Source organism: Grampus griseus (genome assembly GCF_964374135.1).
Source record: "Grampus griseus genome assembly, chromosome: Y".
In the NCBI taxonomy this organism is placed as follows: domain Eukaryota; kingdom Metazoa; phylum Chordata; class Mammalia; order Artiodactyla; family Delphinidae; genus Grampus; species Grampus griseus.
Window position 1 is genome coordinate 3,730,915 of NC_139016.1, and position 20,873 is coordinate 3,751,787.

The 20,873-nt window shown below is 40.7% G+C and overlaps 1 protein-coding gene across 2 annotated transcripts in view; it reads right to left on the minus strand.

The window, feature by feature from the left end:
* LOC309817732 (neuroligin-4, X-linked) overlaps positions 1-20,873 on the minus strand; it is a gene marked incomplete at both ends in the record, with an annotated part of 264,379 nt that overhangs the window by 126,521 nt on the left and 116,985 nt on the right. The window contains 2 exons of one of the 2 annotated variants that reach the window (XM_082647004.1): positions 5,592-5,744; positions 9,243-9,302. In XM_082647004.1, the coding sequence (XP_082503130.1) occupies positions 5,592-5,744; positions 9,243-9,302 (213 nt within the window). The remainder of the gene's footprint in view (positions 1-5,591; positions 5,745-9,242; positions 9,303-20,873) is intronic. The other variant, XM_082647005.1, reaches the window with a different exon arrangement.

The following is a 20,873-nucleotide window of genomic DNA, read 5'->3' on the forward strand; positions in this document are numbered from 1 at the left end:
AAAGAGTGGATATATGTGTATGTATAACTGATTCACTTTGCTGTACACCTGAAACGAACACAACATTGTAAATCAACTAGACTCCAATAAAAATTAATTTAAAAAAAAAGAAAATCTGTAGTAAAAGATAAAGAAAAGAGAAAAAAAGGATTTTTAGGGGGAAAAAATGGTGAAAGTACCAAATAGTAAACATCTTTAAATCCCAAGTGAAAGAGAAATATAAATCAGAAATTGACATTTTTCAGCAGCGGTACCTAAGGCATGTTAGAACCACTAAATACCCCTGATGTAAACTGCTTGTGCACACCTGGAATTCAGATCCCAGGTCTCTGAAGGCAGGTATCAAGCCCCTCCTCCAGTGATTCCGGACCCCCTTTATGAACGGAATCTGACGTGGAACAGCAATGTATCAAACAGGTAAGGGTGAAACTGCTCTGGCTGACGTCAAAGGGCTTCCTCCCAATGCCAGCCCACCCACCTTCCATTTCAATGGAGACTAAGACCCCACAAAGGGGACCAGAATGCCACGTGGCCAAGCCATTACAGCACGCATAGAGCTCAAGTCATGTGCCTTTCATTCAAATGCTCTTCCTGCTGTGCGTTTATTTCAAAACCATTTCCATCTTACCTTTAAAGTTACGAAGTCTTACGCAATTAATAACCTTAAAGAGAAAGGCAACTTCAGAAACACCATTACACAACCTTCCCTGAGACAAAAACTTTGAGGGTAGCTACACTTCTTGAAAAATGAGTAGGTCTTTCTGATGCTTTTTTAATCCTTGAAAAAGTCAGTTATATAAACCTATGGACAACATTTCAAAAGACTGTAAGATACCTGTCAGGTGAGCAATCCACTGAAGTTGAAACAGCAGGGAAGGGGACAGGGCAGAACCTCTAAAAGAATGACACAGCCCTTGAGGATGTGCCATAAACTGACTAGAATCAATTAGGTCCACGATGGTTCAAGATTTGACTTCCACTGGACCTTGAGCCTCATGGAATGCCCACTGTGATACAATAGCATCTAAATGACATACCTATAGGCGCCAGGACAGTTCCAAGGCCAACGTAAAGGGCCAAAAAGTGGGTGGTGGCCCGATTCCTGGAAATCTCCACCCCCTCCCCAAAAAACTTGGAATAATACTCCCACCCATTAGCCTATGAAACTACCCAGCCCATAAAAAGTAACCACCCCATACTTCATGGCCTCTTGCCTTCTGAGATGGCCCACACTCCGTCTGTGCAGTGCGTTTCTCCCAAGGCTGCTCTCGCCTTTTGAGACAGACCGCATTCTGTCTATGGAATGTGTTTCTCTCTAAATAAATCCACTTCTTACCTATCACTTTGTCTCTCACTGAATTCTTTCTGCACTGAGACATAAAGAACCTGAGCTTCGTTCAGTGCTGAGACCAGGTGTGGGATCTCAATCAAAAGACAGTGGGTTCAAGTCCCAATGTGGGTTCCGGCTGAGTTTGAGTCCCGGTCCATAGGTTCAAGTCCCAAAGTGGGTTGTGCGGTTTCAAAGTCATTCTCTGGGTCAATTGTCTTAATTCCATTGATTGGCCACAGACAGCAACAAGGCAACAGAATGGGCGTAAGAGGTTAGACACCTGACTCGCTGATACAGCCTTAGATCTACTGTGTCTGAGAGCTTTGATTTCACAGATGCCATCGTTGGGACCAATACCACATCACCATGCACCATAGTAGACCATCAATGATGATTTGATGAAAATGCATCAGCGATGAAGGACCCACTTTGAGGAACATAAAAATACAGTGTAAGCATCGAATCGCAATTTTGTATCTAGATCAACCATAGGCACATCTGACGTTTTGTTCGATTAGAGAAGCTGGATCTGATATAAAGATTTGCACTGTTTCCTACCGCAGTTCACCTAATTAATACTGTTAGACCAGGGCTCCAATCCCCGCTCTAATCCCTACAACCTGTACCACTGTGAGTCCGTCCCATCACCTCTGAGCCTTTGTTTCCCCAAAAGTAAGATAAGGGAACCCTTCCAAGGGAGTGTATGAGGATTAAATGAAGGGCAGCTACAATGTCCAGTGATGGCCACACCGCGGGCTCTCCATGAGTTTCGTGCCGAGGCATATAGATAAGATTGTTTCAAAGCAAAATAGTTTAAAGCCTGCATGAGGCATCAAATCATAGGATAAGCAAAAAAGTAATACCCTTTCAGCTAAACTAAAATCAGCATTTGAATGGAGGTCTAATTAACCAACTGAAGATGCAAATTAGAGACGATTAATGAAGGAAAGCAGAAGTAAGAGCCACCCATAAATAAATCCCAGGCATTTCCATCGCTAAGCCTCAGCGAGGAGATTCCTCTTATATAGCAATGGTCTTTGAACAATCACCATGAAAAAAAATAGAGGCAGATGTGATAGAACTCAACTTTTAGCTATGTATGCTTTCCTAATGACAAAGGTATACAGAAGGACGCATAGGAAATATGCTTTAAAAAGAGATCTCCTTTGAAAATAAATGGACCACCAGTTTGTTCATTAGATCTTGTGTGGGTATGAATAATTACTTTATAGCTGTGATGGTACATCCCAATTTGCCTGGAATAATCCCAGTTTATTAAGAGCATTATTAACAATTTTCAAAGTGTCCTGGATTAGATAATAAATTACATGCTCGATGGCTAGCAAGGTTGTGTGACGCAGTTCTGATTAAAGAAAATATTCATTGTTCAAAAAGCACGTGCGAAGATCCTGTCATCTGTGTCTTATTACGAGCGTCTTATCATCGCTTTTGTTTAATTAGGGTGGTTCCGTTTAGAAGTCAGTATTTGACAGACATTACCGTTTGGGCCAGTCGCGATTTTTTCCAGTGGACCAACAGTCATGTTAATAAGATGTCCAAGGCTATTAATAACACTGGAAATGATCACCTGTCTGGGTTTACTGGTTCCTAGTGCTGGGCTATGAAACTTCACGTACATAAACCCATAGGATGTTTATATGGTATGTACAATAACCTTGCCACAGAGAGAATGGGACCACCTTTTAGAGAGACTCCGAAAAACTCAGCTGACCTTCTCAATGTCACACCACAGACACCAAGCAGTTCGTTCTTATCTCATTATAAAAATCTACGTTCTTTCCACGCCAGCCTCCTGCTTCCCTCTGACCATCACCCATCTTCCTAAACCTTTCTTTTGGGTAGGAAAACAGCATTTGTTACTCTGGAAAAGAACGGTAATCCTCTCAAACAATGCTTTTCCATTCCTTGGGCAGAGAAACAGCATGTATGCATTTCTTACTTTTGAAAAAAAAACCTCCAACACTATTTCGACATTTTGGTAAAAACATCGATTCCTATCAGAGTGCTAGTGAGTGGTACTAGGGATGTCCTGCAAGCAAAAAGTAAATGGCCACCGCACAGTTTTCCAGAGGATGGTAGCCCGTGCAAGGTCCCTGATAACAATATACCAAGTCCCATTTAAAAAATCTCTATCGCCCTGTAGAATCAGCAAAGCTGGCACACTGCGCTCCATCAGATAAAAGGGGGTCTGTGGTGCACAGCTTCACACTAACTCATTCGTGGAATGTAAATAGACTGGCTTGGAGATGCTAAACTGCTTCTTTTATTTCCAGGCCACAACTCTCACAGCCCTCTGTTATCTTACCAAGATTTTTTCTTTTTCACGCTCAGCAGCAAAAGGTAAAATTAAAATTGTTCAATGAGAAAAGTTCTAAAAGCAAGCTATTTTTTTCTTCTTTTCTTAAAATAAAAGAATAAAGGTGTATATAATTCCCACAGTACTTTTCTAGATTCACAAATGGGCCAAATAGATAAGAGATCACTGTGTTAAGCTGCTTAATACCAGTTTGGCGTTCAACAGGGGGGAAGAAAATCGATTTCTTTTGAAATCTAACCTTTTAAGTCACATCACCACCGTGTTGTGCAGGCAGGAGGACGCTTTGTTATTCCACTGAAGCAAGGACTCACCCAAGCCCATTGCTTTGTTCAGAAAGCAACGCCCAGAGCTGGTGATGCTACCGAGGGATGCCCACACTGCCCTCTTTGAAAGGGCTGCTAGCAGCAAGCCCTGGTCCGTGGCTTCCTTTGCCCACCTTTTCCTTAGAATGGACCTTTTGTAAAACATCAAGAAACAACATTTCCGGTTTCAAACACCAGTAGCCAAGTCAACTAGCCAGAGGCTTCTGAAAAACATTCAGAGAGGCATGCCACCCTTGCTGTGCAACACGCACGGAAATCATCCCACAAAGACCTGGCTCCTGGCACCGACGAGAAAAGAAAAGGAAATCAAGAAGGTTCTAGACTCTGAGGCTTTTTGTTGTGTTTCATCCTAAAAACCTGACATTTCCAGTACTTTATCGATGCTCCCAAATGCCCAACTTTGCAAACATCTGTGGGCGATGTGCATTTCTAAATTAGAAGGTCACCTACAACTCATCCCCTTACTCCGGGGTCTTCTATAGGTGAATGTGTTCAGTAGTGAATGAAATACAACGCTCAAAACAAAAGTAAAACCTCAAGTTGAAAATAAAATATTCTTAGGGATACTTGCCTCTTTGGAGAAAACATTTCAGCCCTGTTTCTTATTTGAAACAGGTCCGTTGGTCCATTTTATTTTTCATAGCTTTTACCATAACCATCCTGTGACATACAGATCTCATTCTCATAGCCACCCTGCTGTAAACAATTTTCTGCATCCTCTCAATGCATTTTTGCCTTGAAAACGAACGTTGTTACATAGGCTAGGAATATTATTCATGAACTGACCGAGAGCAGGCTAAACCACAGAAGAAGGTAAGCTTCGAAATATTAACTTCAAAATAGGTTATTTATTTTTTCAACCCCCAGTTGGGGAAAAACGAGGTTAACACCGAAACAACGGAGAGCTGCTCTTGAATTCCTATGCACTTGGCCAATGTCCTTTCATCATAAATCATAAAATTTACATAAAATGAAAAACCATCAAATTACAAAATTCAAATAGGAGTATTCCATCTCACATAAATACAACAGCCATGCGACTCTTCAAGATACAACAGACACAGACAACGCATTAAGCAATTAAGTAAAAGATTTTCCGACAAACGATTAACTGATTAACACACCTACAAAACCACAAAAGAAAGCTAATGTCTATGGCTGTTATCTACCATTACCAAGTTATCACCTATTACCAAATGCGTCATCAGACACGTCTCCAAACTGTGTTCATTCCACAGGGTTATGTCGGCTAAGCCCACAGAAAGAAAAGTGCTTTCAATAAACTATCATGTTCATCTGATCACCTTGGAGGCTGCATTTGTTTGAGGCGGATCCCAGGAAATGAAATTCCTGGATTAAAAAGTGCAAACTTTGAAAAACAACAACAACAACAAAAAACAGACGGCGCTGCGTGAACGTTAAGGGACAAATATATCTTGCAGCATGAAGTGAGCTCTGTGTAGTAGAGATTTCTAGGAATTAGAGTAACACAGTTACTCTATCAACGAGCCCCAAATCAAAAGAATCAACGAGCCCCAAACCGAAAGCAGAACTTCCTCATGGCCTCCTGTGCGGTGATCAGCGAGACGGAATCACTCACCTAGAATCCCCAGGCGGTAGTTAACTGTGATCACGATGACATTGCCGTAGCTCGCGAGAATACTGCCGTCAATCATGTTGCCTGTGCCCTCCATGTAAGACCCGCCATGGATGTACACCATTACTGGCTTCTTACTGTTCTGATCATGGATGTCTGGAAAAAAAAGCCAAGTAAGGAAACACAATGAAACATCATGCTGATGAACCGATGCTAAGTCAAGGGCAAAGGACGTGGGGGACTTTTCCTAGTTTAGATTGGAATCCATCGCATGGCCCCTTTTTAAATTAGGTATGTTCTTGGTAAGATGGCCTAAGGAAAATGGTCCATGTTGTTATATTTTCTACTCATAGAAATGACGCAGGCATTGGAAGGAACGTGTGTGCAGGTGTAGGTTTCTGTATGTGTGTACAACACTAAATACGCAAGGATGGAGATGAAATACATCTTCCCTAAAGAGTGCTCAGACCCTACAAGGGCATCTATCACAAAATATATTTTTATCATCTAAGTAAGTGTGAAACCAACGTCAAAATGATCATTTATTTTTACTGTAACTTCTATCTTCAGTCAAAGAGGAGCTTATAGATTCATTTTCAACTTAACAACGAGAACATAAAACTAGTCATGAAACTGTAAGCTCTCAGTACAGGGCCCATGATGACAAAAAACAAATCAATGGTTAAAAATGATCAACAGGACAGAAATGTGTAAAAACAAAACAAAATGTCCAAGCAAGTGTTTTTTCTCTAATTTACTGATTGCAGTAATATTCCAACTTAAGTGACAAAAAAGAGAGAGAGAGAGAGAGAGAGAGGAGAGCTGGGATAAAAATGGCACAAGATTCCAACCTCAAGATGAAAGTGTGGCAACGCTACATATTTTTACAGGGAATATAAACTCCCATCGTGCTTTGCAACCAGAGCACCCAGAGTCATTATTATTTTATTTAACAATGATGTGAAAAGCCTATTTTGCAATGTTCTGTGACAACAGAAGTTTGGAGACCATATGTCTATTTGTAGAGCCTACTTTCTGAAAAGTTGTGGTGAAATAACTAGTTTGGTGGAAATCATTCCTTGGGCTTTTTTACCTTGAATGCTGAAGAATCCTGACCTTGATTCTGATGATTTCTGGATATTTATGTATTGTATATACATATATGTGTGTGTGTCATTTAAATATCTGTATATCAGAAGAAAACCAAATGTATCCATGTACATTTATTTTCATTTTTTCTTAAATAAAAACTTTTTTTCCCTAATTCATGGAGACACTTTTGAACTATCAGAAAGGAATTTTAAGGAAAGAAACCACCCTTTGGATGGTGACTGCATATAAAATGAATTACGATCATGATCTCAGAACAGGCTCCTGGGCGCCACCACAGGGCATCCCGAAGGCAAAAGAAACCCAGTGGTCACAGTCAAGTGCAGAAAAAAGTGTCAAGCTGCCCCTGTGTCTGCAGATATTTAATCTGTCACAGAACACTATTTTCTCCTGTAAAACTTAAATAGGGGGCTTCCCCGGTGGCGCAGTGGTTAGAGTCTGCCTGCCAATGCAGGGGACACGGGTTCGTGACCCGGTCTGGGAAGATCCCACCTGCCGCGGAGCGGCTGGGCCCGTGAGCCATGGCCGCTGGGCCTGCGCGTCTGGAGCCTGTGCTCCGCAACGGGAGAGGCCACAACAGTGAGAGGCCCGCGTACCGCAAAAAAAAAAAAAAAAAAAATAGGAAGTAAAAATCATTTTTTAATCCTTCACTCATCATATGGTACGTGGAATTTTTAAATAAATCACCGTCCCTACAGGGGTCTGGCGTTTTACACTATCCACCCCTCTCTCTGGACTCCGATTTGCTGTGTTAGCCCTTATTTATGTTCCCATTCTGCAGTAGGCGGCACGCTACTCCACTGTGAGAAAGGAAGAAGTTGAGATTTTGAGGGCTGCTTTACGGGGTTTCCTCACAGAAAACGTTAGGTTAACGGCTCTTACCTCCAAGACACAAAGAACAAGGTTCTTATGAGGTTGAGAAAGAAATAACCAGATGCCAGATTCGTGCAAAGTGAAGAAAATGATCATAGTTTCTTGGTATTAAAGGAAAACTAGACGGAAAAAACTAGAAGGAAAATTACTGTTAACAGTAATAAAGGTTGACTGGTGAGCACTGGGAAAACAGATCCTAACGGTCAAAAGGGAATAATACACTGAAAAGCCAGAAAAAAAGCAAGATGCAAACTAACACCCGTAGTTGGCTATACAGAGATACGGATAAAACTATAGGTGTCCTGAGGCCTCATAAAGGAGAAGCTAGCTGCGGATTCAGGTGCAGGTATGATACTCCAAGGCCATCAGAAGAACTTTCTTAGAGGGTTATTAGAAGCAAGGAGAACCCTATGAACGCAGGTTAAAAAAAAAAATTAACTAACACTAGTGTTGAGAGAACCGCGGGCACGAGAAAGCAACGTAGGCAAAACCTCTTTTCTCGTAGAGCCACTGATTCATGAAAAAACTGCAAGAGGGCAGGAAAACCAAGCAAGTGACGAAAAGGGACTTTGCAGGCAGTTTTGCTTCCCAGCAAGGAGAGCTCCCCACTGCACTTTAAACTGCCTTTCAGCCAGAGGACCATAGGCCCACCGAGGGCCTTCAACGTTTTAAGGTAAAGAAACGGAGATCCATGCATTTTGGTACTCAGATGGGAAAAACGTGTTTTCACCCAGCCTACACAGCCTTAGAGCCGGCAAAGGCTGACTTGAAACATGTTTTGTTTCTTTTCTTCTAAACCATTTATTCTGCTGAAGGAAGCGGATACAATGTGCTAATGATGGTTTAGATGTCATGTTAGCTTCCATCTTTAAAAAAAAAAATCACTTTACTTGTAGAGTATAATCTGTCAGACAATTTGAGCTCCTTCAAGAAGAAACTCTCCACAACATTTTCGGGGAAAAATGTTCTTAAAGCAGCTGTGGTGTGAAGACAAAGATGCATAGAGCTAACTTTTTGAAAAATTTCAGTTCCATCCCCCCTTTTTTTTTCTTTAAAGCTGATAAAAGGCAGTTCTGAAAGAAACAGCTTCTCTTTAAGACACTTTTTCATGTATTTTACTGTGAGCCAGAGAAGATTCTTTGAAGGCCCCATTTTGGAATCAGTATGTTTGAAAAAAAAAAACACTAAAAACAAACAAAAACAGAAATGCCAACCCCCTGAAAAGTTCTACTGAGGTGTCTCACCGTCCACAGAAGAAATTAAGACGACCAAAGCTCCAAAATACAAAATTATAAAATAACATTCGGAAGGAAGAAAAGAAAGCATACATGCATGTTTTAAAATTTCACTTTCTCTTCTTGTGACCAAGCCAAAAAAAAAAAAGAAAAAGAAAAAGAAAAAGAGTTTCCTTGTAAATTGCATTTTGTTACTCACTTCATACTGAGAAACATTTATACATGTTCTCCCAGGTGATTTGCAGTCATCTACACGGTCATTGGGATTAAAAATGACAGTGGTTTCCAAACAAGAAGAAAATAAAGCACACAAAAGTGTACTCACTTCAGATAAGGGAGGAAAAACAGGTTGAAATGAAAAAAAAGAAAAAAAAAAAAGAACGAAAGATATAAAATCATGCACCAAGGTCGAGCTTTGAAAAAAAACAAAAAATACCTTCATCTTCACCACGGTCATTACTGGTTATATCATCAGCGTTTTTCTTTGTGTTGGCTCCTGGTGTCATATTGAGAAGGAAAATAAAGGGAAAAAAGAGAATTCAAAAACAACAGGTTTGCAAAAAAGTCAGAAGAAAGAGAGATACTACCCCAGTAAAAGAAAAAAAAAATAATGTCATACAAAAAGTTGAAATCTGTTACATTTGGATTTCAAAAACATGAAATAGGGAGATGCAAAATGCATATAAACATAAATATGTCAAGAAGAACAAATTCAAAATGTTACTTGCGAAAAATGTTAGATACTCTGTGAAAATGCAGTTTGGGGGTTAAAATGATACTACTGCAAAAAAAAAAAAACTAATGTGAGTTGGAAAAAAAAAGAAAATTATTTTAAAAAGGGTTTCCCACATTTTATAAAGAAATGCATATGAAGTATTCAAATGTTCCTCTAGTTTTAACATGTTATAATCTAGATAAATTTTTGAAATGTCACTGATACAGTTTGCTTAGGAAATTCCGTAATGTAAGAAGAAACACATTTAAACAATAAACATGAAAGAACTTTAATCAAAATATCTTAAAACCAACATTAGTTTCATGCATAAGAACTTAAAAGCACAACACTTATCATAAAAATGAGAAATGTCGCTACTTTATTTAAATCATGAAGACTCACCTATCCCCAGTAGCTAGAGAACACTGCACGTTATTTATTCCTTTTGTCAACTGTAAACAAACTACCACTTTCAATAAGTATATCTGAAGTCAAGATAGAACAGTATAAATAATCTTTTTCTGTGTTTGAAACACTTATTAAATATTGCTTGAATGTTATTGCTATTTGTATAAATAAATAAATAAATAAGTAAATGAAGTCACCTACCTGGATGACCTGAAACATAAACCGCCTTGAAATTTCCATGTAGGCAAAATGAACAGAGGGTCCCTTAACCACGCCAAAAAAAAACGGAAAAAAGGTAAAAAACAAAACTCTCCTATGCTCTCCGTATGCAGTGTGCCATTTTGGTTTTTCTATTTTCCAGATACAAGAAGCTAAAACATTCAATACCACTTGAGGTGTTTAATTAGCTCAACTGCCTTCTTTCTATAGACAGGCACAGCCCACAGGTACGCCTATGGCAGTTCTGGATAACTCAAATTGTGGCCATCAATTAAAACGGTCTTTGCCTTCCTCCACGGATACATGGGTTAAGGGAGAGGAAATTTAGTCACTATCACCCACAACACTTGTAGCTGGAAAGCCTCCGTCAGTTCTACATACCTCAGAGGGGCTTAAACATATTTTGAAACCAAGATCTGACGTTGCTGGTTTTATAGCTCAATACGGGTTGATTATGGTCAATTTCATGTGGATAAACAAGTACAAGCAGTGATGGTAGGTGGAAACCTGATCCCTCGTGTTTGTTGATTTTTGAGATTTAAATTTTCCCACTGTAGACAATTTCAAGTTACCAATCTAATCTAAAGTCATTGACAAGAGCTTGGAAAAGAAATGCCCAAGACCCTTTGAAACTCAAGCCTACTACCAGTTTCACGTCATCTACTTGAAAGGAGAATGAAGTCTTCTAGGAGACCACCTGTTTTCCTTACAGCACGTTCAAGTCCCATCTTTTAGAAAGTACCATGACACAAACGTGTCTGCCTATTATAGTCATCAGCTTAACATGGAAATCAATTCACGTCCAAGAATTCCACTGTGCTGAAAGAACTTAAACTAAAAAAAAAAAAAAACAAAACTCTTCAAATTAGCTCCACTGTCTTTTGGGCTGTTTTGGTCAGAGTTTATCAATATAAAACTGATTTCAAAGCTTTCTCATGGGCTGAATTTATGGCAGAATCATGTTAAGAAGCGTATAAGAAATCCCCTTCTCAGAGAAACAGGCTACACGGATGACAGAACTAAAATCTTTCTCATTTCTGAAAAACATTTCAATTTTTTGAAGATTTTCTAAGTTTGTAGAGAAACAGGTCACCTCTTTCATTAAAAAAGAGAAGACACTAGAAAAATGAAGGTGTAGTCAAAACACATGCAATGGATTAGGGGAGAGAAAATGTTGTCTGACGAAGCTGATACCCTCCCAGAAAATGTATCCCTTTAAAAAGTTTGACCGGGGCTTCCCTGGTGGCGCAGTGGTTGAGAGTCTGCTTGCTGATGCAGGGGACACGGGTTCGTGCCCCGGTCTGGGAAGATGCCACATGCTGCGGAGCGGCTGGGCCCGTGCGCCATGGCCACTGAGCCTGCGCGTCCGGAGCCTGTGCTCCGCAACGGGAGAGGCCACAACAGTGAGAGGCCCGCGTACCGCAAAAAAAATAATAAAAAAGTTTGACTAACTCTGCCGAGCACCAGCCTTCCCACAGCAGTCGGCATTAAGAAAGGTCTTTAATTAGGACTCCATACCTGGACTTTGCCTTTCCCACGAGCCTGTCCTAATATCCCTGCCTTCTTCTGGATTTTCTTCTTATAAAACTCTTCTGTCTTCCCAGCTGCAGCTGGAAACTCAGGCGCATGATCACTGGACTGGCTCAGAGCCAAACAAAGGCCATTCTGCAAGGTCTGGGGTGAGCTAAATGCCAGAGCTCCTTCCCAAGACCCAGTTCTCAATGCCTTCAGACTCACCATCAATGCGTGAAATTTGAGTCATCTGAAATTCTCCCCGGGGCGGGAGGAGAGGCAGTATTCAAGGAGACTTCCCTCCAAAGATGGAGGAAGACGTTCTGAAGATTGACAATGCTTTGAAAATTGGTATAACCTAGATACATCACTGATTAAATGGTAATCCAGGGTAGTCTCTTTGACTCTTTATCAAATTCCTTTGTTCAACCACGTATGATTTTTAAGGGCTCTACTGAGGTATAATTTTCAATCATAAAATCAACTCATCAAGGTGTAAAGTTCAAGGAGTGTTTTTTGAGTCAATGTATGGAGTTGTGTAACCATCAGCATAATCCCATTTTAGAATATTTCCTTCACCCCAAAATGATTGCTGGTGCCCAACTGCCGGCATTTGATGTTCCTAACCTCAGTCTCACTTAGTCAACGAGTGACTTAGTCTAGATTTGCCATTTCTGTGCATTTCCTGTAAATAAATTCATAGAGTGTGTAGTCTTTTGTGTCTTGCTTCGTTCACTCAGTATAACGTTTTCAAAGTCCATCCGTGTTGTAGCATGCATCAGTATTTCCTTCCTATTACTCATACAGATGAATAATAGTCTACCGTATGGCTACACCACGTTTTGTTTATCCACTCATCTGCTGACTGACACGCCATTTGTCTTATTTCCACTTGGTGGCCAGTATGAATAACGCTGCTATGAACATTTATATGCAATATTTTTTACGGATGTATATCTTCCTGGGTGTATATCAAGGAGTGGAATTGCTATGTCACTTGGCGCATTTATGTTTAGTACTTTAAGAAACTGACAGACTGTTTTCCAAATCAGCTGCATCACTGTATATTCCCATCAGCAGCAAATGCAGGTTTCACTTCCTCCACCTCCTACCCAAGATGTGTTATTATCTGTTTGATTATATGCATCCTAACAGGTGTCAGACGGTGTCTCACTGTGGTTTTAATTTGCATTTCGCTAATGACTTAATCACGTCAAGGATCTTCTCCTGTACTATCTTCTTTGGCGGGATGTCTATTCAAATATTTTCCCTGTTTTTTAAATTGGGTTCTTTGTTCCTTATTCTTGAACTGTAATTATATTTTTTAGAGACAGGTCTTTTGCCAGAAAGATGATGTGCAAATCTCTTCTCCCGGTCTGTGTCTTCTCTTTTGATTTTCTCAGTGGTGTTTTTTGAAGTGCAAAATTTTTTAATTCTGATGAAGTCTAACTTACCGACTGGTTTTTTTTTTAAAGCTTGGTTTTTGATATCACATCTAAGAAATTCCACCTAGTGAAAGGCCCTGAAGATTTCATGTTTTTTCCTAGATGTTTAAAAATTTTACTTCCTATATCTTTCATTTATTTTGAGTCAATGTTGGCATATGATACCAGGGAAGGTTTGAAATGCATCCTTTATTCAATTGTCTCAGCACCACGTACTAAAGACACTCTTTCCTCAGTGAATTGCTGGGACACTACTCTTGTGAGTCAATTGCATATACACATGAGGGTTTATTTCTGGACTCTTTAATTATATCCCCTTCTATATTTCTATTTTTTAATACTTATTTAATTTATTTATTTAATTTATTTATCTGGTTGCACCTGATCTTAGTTGCAGCTGGCGGGCTCCTTAGTTGTGGCATGTGAACTGTTAGTTTCGGCATGTGGGATCTAGTTCCCTGACCAGGGATGGAACCCGGGCCCTCGGCATTGGGAGCCTGGAGTCTTAACCACTGTACCACCAAGGGAAGTCCCCCCTTCTATATTTCTATCCACATGAGTACCCTACTGTCCGAGCTTTAGAGTACGTTTTGAAACAGGGAAAGGCAAGTCCTCCAACTTTCTTCTGCTTTTTCAAGATAGTTTGGTTTTTCTAGGTGCTCCGCCACTCCAGGCAAACGTTCCAATGAGCTTGTCAACGGAAGCAAAAGACACCTGCTGAGATTTTGATGGAAATTATTTGCCAAACTACAATTTTAAATTAATTTTATAGAGCAGAGTCTAACCCAGAAACATAATTAGATATCGCCTTTAATGTTCTTTGTATATTGAATTTCTCACCCTTTTGTTCTTTTTTCCGTAAGCTGCTGCAATATTTGTTCTCTCAATTATAACTAATTAAATGGCCTAAAAACCAACTGAGTTCTCTTGAGTATCTCATTTAGTTACAATCATGAACTATGTAAACACAGGTGTTGGAGGACACAGGGAAAAAGATTCTGCTGTCATTTATTCCAGAGTAAACCCACCCCGCAGCTGCTGAAAAGGCATTTCAAAGTCCAGACAGGCCATGAGTTTTCTCCTGGTCCCCAAAAGACCAGAACAATATTCCTTTACATCTAATAGTTAGCATCTCCAGCGAACCTCAGTGGGGAAATGGCTCTAAATATTAAAGGGAATACGGAAATAACTTCAAACAAATATATTCCGTTATTAAAATTTAAATATGATTTTATAAATAAAAGATCTCAATGTCCCAAGTCCTGAAGGATGTCCATGGTTTTTTTATACCTGTTCTTCTGATGTTCCCTTTTAGTGCTTTATCTACATCATTTTCAAAAGTCAAACTATTTAAAACAGCACTTTGTATCATAAATGTAATAGGAACCCTTTGTAGACAATTCGGAAAACGCAGACCAACCAGAGCCAATGAGAAAATAAAAGTCTATGGAAAACTTCTAGATGCTGCAGTTAACATTCTGAGGCAGGCAACTTATTTTATAAATGTTCTTTTTAACATACATTAAGTTATAGCACCATCAAAGTATGCAAATCATGAAATAAAGTCACCAATGGTGTTATGTGATCACGTTATCTACTCAATATAAAGAAATGACAGAACCCCCCAAAAACCTTTCCAATGATTGCTCTTCATGCAAGATATCCTATTAAAATGTATTTGTCAGCTCATATTTATTATTATTATTTTTTGGTCCCTTCCAAGGGCAAATTCCAAGTCCTTCTTAATCTTGTTATCTCAAGGAAACATCTTAAAAAGAGCCCGTCTGGCTAAATGCATTGTTTTCCATACAGAGGAAGTTGTATACTGGGGTATGGGAGAGAGAAATGCTTTCTTGGCCATCACAGATGTGATGCATTAGTTAGTCACTGGGCCACAGAGGACTACTTCTTTAACGTAACCAATCCTGGTAGGAGACCAGCAAGCAATTAAGATACCCTGGGCTCACTCCAGCAATGAACTGACTGGGACCTGCCCCACCTCAAGCTGTCCTCATTAGTTTATTCACTGGTACACCCATTCCTCCTGCAAACATGTACTGACACTTCAAGTACGCTGGCCCCGGCCAGGGGAGGAGAGGCAGCTGAGGCAGACACACCCATCCTGAAGGAGGTCACTCCTATGGGAGATCGACTTGCACAGGATGACTCCGGATGGGGCTGATGAATGTCTTCGTTCATTTACTCTCTTGGTTGGGAGTTGTCTATGATGGGAAGGTGCTTGCTTGCTGAGGACGTGGTGGGTACCAATAAGTAAGCATGCATGGGTGAGCTAGGGTGAGGGCTCACTTTCTATAAGCAAAGGAGGTGGGCTGCTCTGAGTGGGAGGGGAAGGGGAACAGGGGCACTCAAGACCCCAGGAGAGGGAAGCAGGGCAGGAACCCACTGGGATACCTCTTCTGTCACCCCGACACCTTGATGATGGGCTGTAACAGAGATAAACACCTGTGGATGGAGAACATCGCCTGCCGTATCAGTAAACAAAGGATGCTGCAGCCATCCGGCCCTCAGCCACTGGCATCCAGATGGGATTCAGGATGGAGACAAGTTGGACACTCGCCCAAGACAGTTAATGGGATATCAAAGGAATGACTTCAGTCAGCCCAGACTCTTGCATCTATCTTCCCATACACAGAAAAATGCTAAATCCATTAACTTGAGATGTCTGGTTTTCATTCATGAACAGTCATCTTTTGATGCTCTGACTACCTGGTCTTTGTTGCAAAAACTCCTATACATCCAGGCTCCTCCCCCACCTCTCTGGGGCAGCCCCTCAGAGCTATCTGAGTTGCTGTGTCCCACACTTAAGTTCTCAGAAAGTCTGCCAAAGAAAACGTAATTCTCAACTTTTAGGTTGTGCGTTTTTTTCAGTCCACACTCTCCACACATAAATCATAACATAGGCTCTAACCTCCACGTTCACATTAATTAGCACAGTGAATCTCAAAGACAACATGAAACATTTTATCTGTGGGTCCATCCAATGTATGTGCCGCTTGAAAACTTGGCACCTACAGAAAAGTTCAACTTCTGCACTTGAAGAAATCAGCATAGCTGACCTACTCCTTCATGTTTGCTTCTCCCTGAAATCAGAATATCTAAACAAGAACAAGTTACGTGACTAACAAAAATATGTGTACATCTGGGAAGCTTGTCTAATGGAACCTTCAATAAAGTGATTCCCTGAAACCAGCATTTGGAATGATTTAGCTCTTTTTTTTTTTTATACATGCCATGGCAATGCAGGAAGGTCACGTTTGTGATCAGCCCTGAAGGCCACTCTTTCATAACGTGGGGGAAGGGTTTTGGTGACCAGAAAGCCTTAGAAAAAACAACACCTACAAGGGGAGTGTATGGAAATTTATTGCCCTGAAGTCATCAGCAGAGTTATACTTTGAAAAAAAAAGTTCAGAAAGGTATCTCTGAATGTGAAGATCTCTGCCCCAGAATATATAAAGAGATAGAGAATCACTGAGTTATAGGATGCAGTTGATTGGCAACAGTTCCCCAATTTTACAAACCTCCCTGTGATTTTGTGAGTTTGTGTTCCCACCATTTGGATCTTGAAAGGTTTTATGATTTGTTTTTCCAACAGAAAAAAAATGATGATGGACCAGTTCCAAGCCTGGGACCCCAAGGTCCCCATACCTGTGGAGTTCATAATCCACGTGGGTCAGTCAAGCACAGATGAGCATCCTTGTTGAGAAAGACCTTGCCCAGTGGGCACCTGTGACCTGCAAGCTGATCCCAGACACAAGAACCGCCCAGCTGAGGACACTCAAGATTTCCAACCCAAAGCACCATGCACTAAATAAAGGATGATTTAAAAAGCTGAGATTTGGTATACAAAGAGCTCATACAACTCAATAACAAAAAAACAAAACACCCAATGGAAAAATGGGCAGAAGACCTAAATACACTTTTCTCCAAAGAAGACATACAGATGGCCAACAGATGCTCTGAAAAAGAAACAAGGGCTTTTTCTACTCGGGAAAATCTGCATCAGGCAACACAAAGCAAATATTTATTTAAGAAGAATCTTTCTAGAAATACAAATAGACAATAGGCACATGAAAAGATGCTCAACATCACTAATTATTAGAAAAACACAAATCAAAAGTACAGTGAGGTATCACCACACACCAATCAGAATGGCCATGACCAAAATGTCTACAAACAATAAATGCTGGAGAGGGTGTGGAGAAAAGGGAACCCTCCTACACTGTTGGTGGGAATGGAAATTGGTGCAGACACTATGGAAAACTGTCTGGAAGTTCCTCAACAAACTAACCGTAGAGTTACCGTATGATCCAGCAATCCCACTCCTGGGCAAATATCTGCAGAAAACTCTAATTCGAAAAGATACATGCCCCCCAATGTTCAAGGCAGCACTATTTACAATAGCCAGGACATGGAAGCAACCTAATTGTCCATCAACAGAGGAATGGATAAAGAAAATGTAGTACATGTATACAATGGAATATTACTCAGCCATAAAAAAGAAGAAAATAATGCCATTTCCAGCAACATGGATAGACCAAGAGACTGCCATACTAAGTGAAGTCAGAGAAAGACAAATATTATATACTATCATTTATATGTGGAATCTAAAAACTACTACAAGTGAATCTGTATGCCAAACAGAAACAGACTCACAGACACAGAAAACAAACTTATGGTAACCAAAGGGAGAAGGGGATAGGCATAAACTAGGAGTATGGGACCAACAGATACAAGCTGCTATACATAAAACAGAAAAGCAACAAGGATTTACTTTATAACACAGGGAACTATATTCAATATCTTGTAATAACCTATAATAGAAAATCATCTAAAAAATATAGATATTTATATATATATACTATATCTGAATCACTTTTCTGTACACCTGAAACTAACACAATATTGTAAATCAACTATACTTTAAAAGAAGAAAAGGAAAAAGAGAATTCTGCCGCGTAATTTACCTTGGATTGTCATTGCGGGAAAATAAAAGGCGCATTTTTGTGATCACAGTAAAAATAGGTCTAATTCTTTCTAACATTCTGGCACTGCAAAATGCCTCCCTGCAATAACGGGAAGTAAGAGCAGTGGGTTCTTTTTTTGGGTGGGGTATGTTTTCTTTCTCTCTGACTGGCTTTGGAAGCAGACGGAGAAAAATATGAATAATAATTTTCCTTGCTTGTTTAGCTGGAATTAGGAGGCACTGATTTCACACTTTGCCTGGTAGGAATCAAAATAAATCTAAAACTTTATAGGTGTTTGATATATGTCTATGCTTCTTATTAAAATCTCAGGGCACTGCACAGACTTCCATAAGCTTTTTTTTTTTTTTGGCTGCATTGGGTCTTCGTTGTGGTGCACGGGCTTCTCATTGTGGTGGCTTCTCTTGCTGCAGAGCACGGGCTGTAGGAGCGCGGGCTTCAGTAGTTGTGGCACGTGGGCTCAGTACTTGTGGCGCACAGGCTTAGTTGCTCCGCGGCATGTGGGATCTTCCTGGATCAGGGCTCGAGCCTGTGTGCCCTGCATTGGCAGGCTGATTCCCAACCACTGCGCCACCAGGGAAGCCCCCATAAGCAGTTTTGTTATGAACTGTGCTACTGAAATATTTCTGCTCAGATAGACAGATCCAATTAGATTTACATCAATCTCCCCCAAGTTTATTAGCACTTTTACCTGATAGAATGTATTCCCCCTAACAGTCTCTGTGAGTTTGAGATTAAATGACAATGTATTTAAAACTGGAACTAATTTAGTATTGAATTATGCTTGACCTTTTTTATGCATCTTTATTCAGAAAACGCGTGTTGAAAATGAAATTGGCTTTGGTTTGCCCTGAGACACCTCTTGAAATATAGTTGTACTAAAAAAAAAAAAAACCAATAAACCTGTGTGTGTGTGTGAGTGAGAGAGAGAGAGAGAGAGAGAGAGAGAAAGAAAGAGAGAGAGAGAGAGAGAGAGAGAGAGAGGGAGGGAGGGAGGGAGGGAGAGGGAGGGAGGGAGGGAGGGAGGGAGGGAGAGGGAGGGAGGGAGGGAGGGAGGGAGGGAGAGGGAGGGAGGGAGGGAGGGAGGGAGGGAGGGAGGGAGGGAGAGGGAGGGAGGGAGGGAGGGAGGGAGGGAGGGAGGGAGGGAGGGAGAGAGATTACACACACACATTCTTACCAAGAGAGTCTGGAAGATTTTCAGTGGTTTTCCTAGTGTTAACTGTGATCAAAAGCTTCTTTATGTAGCCAGAACACACACCACTGATAACGGGTGAAAGCTCTATGTGAGTCTTTGGTGTGGAGGGCAAGATTTATGAGGAACTGGAACCCTCAGCTTATTCTCCTTTTTCTGTCTAGGTAAAAGAATAAACTGAAAAAGACAGATACATAAGTATGTATAACTGAGTCACTTCGCTATATGCATGAAACTGACACAACATTGTCAATCAACTGTACTTCAACAAAATAAATAAATAAAAGAATAAACTGTCTGCCGCAAAAGTGGCTTGTCTATCTTGACCAGGCAAATCACTCAAGCTGTCTTTGGCTTTCCTTGACTCTGCGTCTAACATGGGGACCTAGCAGGCAATCATGTCCTCAGAATCAAATGAAGTCTAGATTTGTACAAAATCATCCCACTCTTCAATGCTTGACCCTGTGGAGCCAGAAGATGCAAATGATATGACCCCAGTTAAAGGCCCCAAGAAATATATACATTTTTAAGAATCACAAAGTCACTGAGGAGTCTGGAATGTATGATCGTTATTACTTCAGATAAGGACTACGGCCACTTCATCCACTTTTGAACTTAGCTGACTGGCCACCATAGAGCTGTCCCTTGTTCTGCTCAGTTAGAAACTAAAGGATGTACTGATATAAACAACAGAGATGTCAACCAGAAAACAAACTTAAGGGAAATGACTCTCAACCCTTTACTTTTTCTTTTTCTTTTTTCTTTTGGCTGCGTTGGGTCTTCACAGCTGCACGCGGGCTTTCTCTAGTTGCAGCGAGCGGGGGCTACTCTTTGTTGTGGTGCGCGGGTTTCTCATTGCGGTGGCTTCTCCTGTGGAGCACGGGCTCTAGGTGCACGGGCTTCAGTAGTTGTGGCACGTGGGCTCAGTAGTTGTGGCACATGGGCTTAGTTGCTCTGCAGCATGTGGGACCTTCCCGGACCAGGGCTCGAACCCATGTCCCCTGCGACGGCAGGAGGATTCTTTGCCACTGTACCACCAGAGCACTCATTCACATTCACACACACACACACACACACACACACACACACACACACACACACTCAGCCATGTGTACATGCAGACTGGCACACAGCCTCCTAACACCCCAACATACACCTCCATCAAAGAGGTCGTTTTAGATCAGAAATGTGTCTGGTTCCCCAGCATGCTTGGTATTTGTAAACCAAAGCCAATGTGACGGTTTTCCCTTAAAAGTACATGCCTCCTTTTCCTATGAACACCCTAAGTTTGTTTCTGTGTTATAGAAAATTAACATTCCTGTACTTGGTACTAACTACCGTGAGACTAGAGTGGAATAAAAAAAATGGGAACATCAACACAGAATATGAAGTACCCAAATACTTACGGTGACTAAGCAAAACACTACCAGGATTACACCCTAAAATAATGAAGACTAGGAAAGCATTATACTCTTTCCTTTAATCCAATCGTCAGGAACTTTCTGAAGGGGGAGCTTAGAAGAATCACTTAACCAGAAATACCTTGCCTAAGAATCTACTGGTTCCCTAGTAA